The sequence below is a fragment of the Sinocyclocheilus anshuiensis genome, unplaced genomic scaffold (genome assembly GCF_001515605.1).
Source record: "Sinocyclocheilus anshuiensis isolate Anshui unplaced genomic scaffold, SAMN03320099.WGS_v1.1 scaffold1568, whole genome shotgun sequence".
NCBI classification, from domain to species: Eukaryota; Metazoa; Chordata; class Actinopteri; order Cypriniformes; family Cyprinidae; genus Sinocyclocheilus; species Sinocyclocheilus anshuiensis.
Genome location: NW_015554307.1, coordinates 399961 through 403527, shown reverse-complemented (window position 1 = coordinate 403527; position 3567 = coordinate 399961). Strand labels below are relative to the sequence as shown.

Genomic DNA, 3567 nt, shown 5'->3' with positions numbered 1-3567 from the left:
AACGTTCCCACAAGTGGATGGCATGCTTGTTTTTTTTGTTTTATTTCTAATGTTGTAGTGTCTCAGTTACAGGAGAAGGTCAAAGATGTACACATGTCAGAGATCATTGATGTGTATGAACAGAAGCTTTCAGCGCTAGCGGTGAGTGACCAAGTTAGGAAGGAACTTCCTGTTTGTATATGTAACATATGCTGACTTTGTATTTATATGTGCTTTTGTATATGTAGTGTAAAGAGAGCCGTCTGCAGGACCTTTTGGAGGCCAAAGCACTCGTGCTGTCACAGGCGGATCGACTGATTGCTCAATACCGCTGTCAGAGAGCTCAGGCGGAAGCTGAGGTTACACACCATTTTTTTTTCTTTTTTCTTTCTACAAAGCTTTTATGCATAAGTGTTTTTTTTTGAGTTGCTATATATATCTTATATCTTATGTATCTATCTTATTCTCACCAAAACTGCATTTTTGCTTAAAAAAAAATTCAGTAAAATGGTAATACTGTGAAACAATATTCCCATTTAAAGGAACTTTAATGTAATTTATTCCTGTGAATTTTCAGCATCATTACTCCAGTCTTCAGTGTCACATGATCCTTCAGAAATCGTTCTGCTGATTTGCTGGTCAAGAAACATTTCTTAGTATTATCAATGTTGAAAACCGTTTTTGGTGCTTGATATTTTCACTATGATAGACTTACATTTTAATGTGCATATGAGCACATTTTTTATTTGTAAAACTGTTTAATCTTGTTATTGCTGTTTTCAATCTTTCTCCTTTCTAGGCACGTAAATTGGCATCTCTACTCAAAGACACGGAGCGGAAGAAAGAGGATCTGCAGACGGAGTTGAATGATCATCTGTTGGAGGTCGAGAGACTGAAATCTGACAGCCAGCAGCTCCTGGAGCACAACGGCCGTCTGCAGGAAGTCGCTGACCAGCATCAGGAGCTGAAGGGCACCTACAACCAGCTGCTCACTAGGTCAGTGTTCCTCTCTCACACACACTCAGATACAACTTCCATGAATGGATCCGTCAAATGTTTTGTTAAAGATAAGCAAACTCAGCAAAGAAAAAGCTAACTTTCCTCACTATTTTTAAATTTTTTTTTTTTAGGTACGACAAAAGTGAATGGATGCTGAAGGAACTGCGGGCTGCCCATATCTCACTCACCCAGCAGGCCGAGGGGCTGAGAAAGACCAATGAGGGATTAAAACTCCAACAGGAGAGGCCAGTGTTTGAAATGATGGATTGAATGTCAGGCATTTTTGACTTTAATATTAATAACTATATTAATATTAACTCTAATATTAATAATAATATTTTTATGCTTCATGCCATTCTTGCTTATAATAATAATAATATTATATATTTTTTCATTATTATTATTATTATTTTTATTATCTACAATTATTATATTATTATTTATTGGAGCTAGGTTAAGCTTCATTCCACCCTCCAAAAAAAAGTAAAAACAAACAAACATTCGTTTTTTTAATTATTTTTTTAAAATAAGTTGAGCTGTGCTTCATGTCACCCGTGAATGGGTCTATAATAATAATAATAATAATAATAATAATAATTATTATTATTATTACAAATATTATTAAAAATTATTGAATGACCTTCAGTCCTTTGACTTTTATCTGCTCAGGACTCTTGCAGAGATGGCAGAAAAAGAACAGCAGATAAAGGTCCTAAAGACAGACGTGCTGGAGAAAGAGAGAACAATAACAGGTGAGAAAAAGCAGTGGAATTAATTTGCTGCATTGGTTTTATGTTTTTCTGCGTTTTCAGTCATACACACTTATGCTTTTGGTGTAAAGTGTACTATAAAGTTTCTTTCTGTTCTATACCAGGTTTTCAGAATGATCTGAGGAGACAAGAAGAGCAGATCCATGAGATGGAGGAGAATATTTTCGTCCTCAGGAAAGAGCTTAATAAGACAGAGCAAGCCAGGAAGGACACCAGCATCAAGGTGCCGTCAACATTCACTCAAACCAGTCATCAGTCAGTCTCAAATCATAGTGTGCTATAGTTAAACAGTCATAATTCAGCTTTACCTATTTTTTACCTGCTATATAAGCGTTCAGGTAGGCTGCATAATGATTCAGTGTGTTTTCTGTTATTGTACTCCTCTTGCAGGCTTCCTCTCTGGAGCTGCAGAAATCCCAGCTAGAGGCCAAGCTGGAGAAGATGGAGGAAGAGCTGAGCAAACACACACAAATGATCGCCATGATACACAGTCTCAGCAGCGGCAAACTCAAGGACGTCACTGCCAACCTCTCTCTGTGACACGTACATATTCATGTATACGCCATCAAGCCATGAAATACTTCACTTGCTTCATGAAATAAGAATAACTTATTTTATCTCTGTTTGGTCACTTTTTGTCTGTACACTTTGTATGTTTTCTTTAACATTTTCATGAGTGAATGAATAAATGTCTATATAATGTATATGTCTATTAAATTTTACATTACATTTTTTTCTGCTTTCATTTTGGATGACATTCATTATTTAAATTATTCAGATATTGATGTAATGTGTAGATTTTTGAATGTCAGTCTTTGGCCACCAGAGGGCACTGTACAAACTGTTAAAGATTGTGACGAACTATTTAAAACATGTTTTTCAATAAACAAGACTACTTGTCTACTCTCCCTAAGAGAAAATGTTCAGTGATCATTCCTTCAGTTTCACAATGATAACAATGTTTTACAGCTGAAAGTGTGTGTGCTTTATTAGGGCTATTAATGTAGAAGGTATGACTTCCTTGTTAAAATAAAATCTTCCTTTAAACATGTAAAAATCAGTTTGAATCATAGTTTCTGTTTATTTAATGTGCGTTTTTTTTACATAACATAATATGCACATAAACAAGAACAAGAGAGAGAGACCTATAGAAAACGAATTCAATCAGGCTTGAACAAGATGCCATGATAGTTTTTTTTTTTTTGGGAGGTGTGTGAAGTTGACAATTTTACTCTTAACATTAGTTTCAGTATTTGAACCTGATTTGTCACATATTTTGTTTTGGCAAGTCGTCAGCCAATCAGATGGATGTGGCCCAGATGATCAGTCTGGACTGTAACTATGCATTAGACATCAACTCTTGGGGATTTTCTGATATCTGAGTGTGAATTTATTTTAAAAGGGCCATATGATGTTGCTAAAAAGAACATTATTTTGTGTATTTGGTGTAATGAACGGTGTTTATGCGGTTTAAGGTAAAAAAAAAAACATTATTTTCCACATACTGTACATTATTGTTTCTCCTCTATGCCCCGCCTTTCTGAAACGTGTCGATTTTTACAAAGCTCATCGTTCTGAAAAAGCGTGGTGTGCTCTGATTGACCAGCTATCCAGTGTGTTGTGATTGGCCGAATACCTCAAGCGTGTGACGGAAATGTTACGGCCCTTAACATAATGTGATTCCTTAATTTCCTTGTCCGGCCGGAACGACGAGACAAAGACATTAAAACCCAATATAAACGAGGCATTTGTTGCATCCAGTGGGGACATAATTATGGATTATAATGACTTATACTGTCTTTTTACGCGTTGCATTGCA

General features: G+C 35.8%; 1 protein-coding gene across 3 annotated transcripts in view; it reads left to right on the top strand.

The window, feature by feature from the left end:
- LOC107671359 (protein CIP2A homolog) overlaps positions 1–2387 on the top strand; it is a 14861-nt gene extending 12474 nt beyond the window's left edge. For all 3 annotated transcript variants that reach the window (XM_016464263.1, XM_016464264.1, XM_016464262.1), the window contains exons 19-21: positions 1648–1730; positions 1853–1971; positions 2139–2387. In XM_016464263.1, the coding sequence (XP_016319749.1) occupies positions 1648–1730; positions 1853–1971; positions 2139–2288 (352 nt within the window). In that variant the 3' untranslated portion in view covers positions 2289–2387. The remainder of the gene's footprint in view (positions 1–1647; positions 1731–1852; positions 1972–2138) is intronic.
- Positions 2388–3567: the final 1180 nt, after the last annotated feature.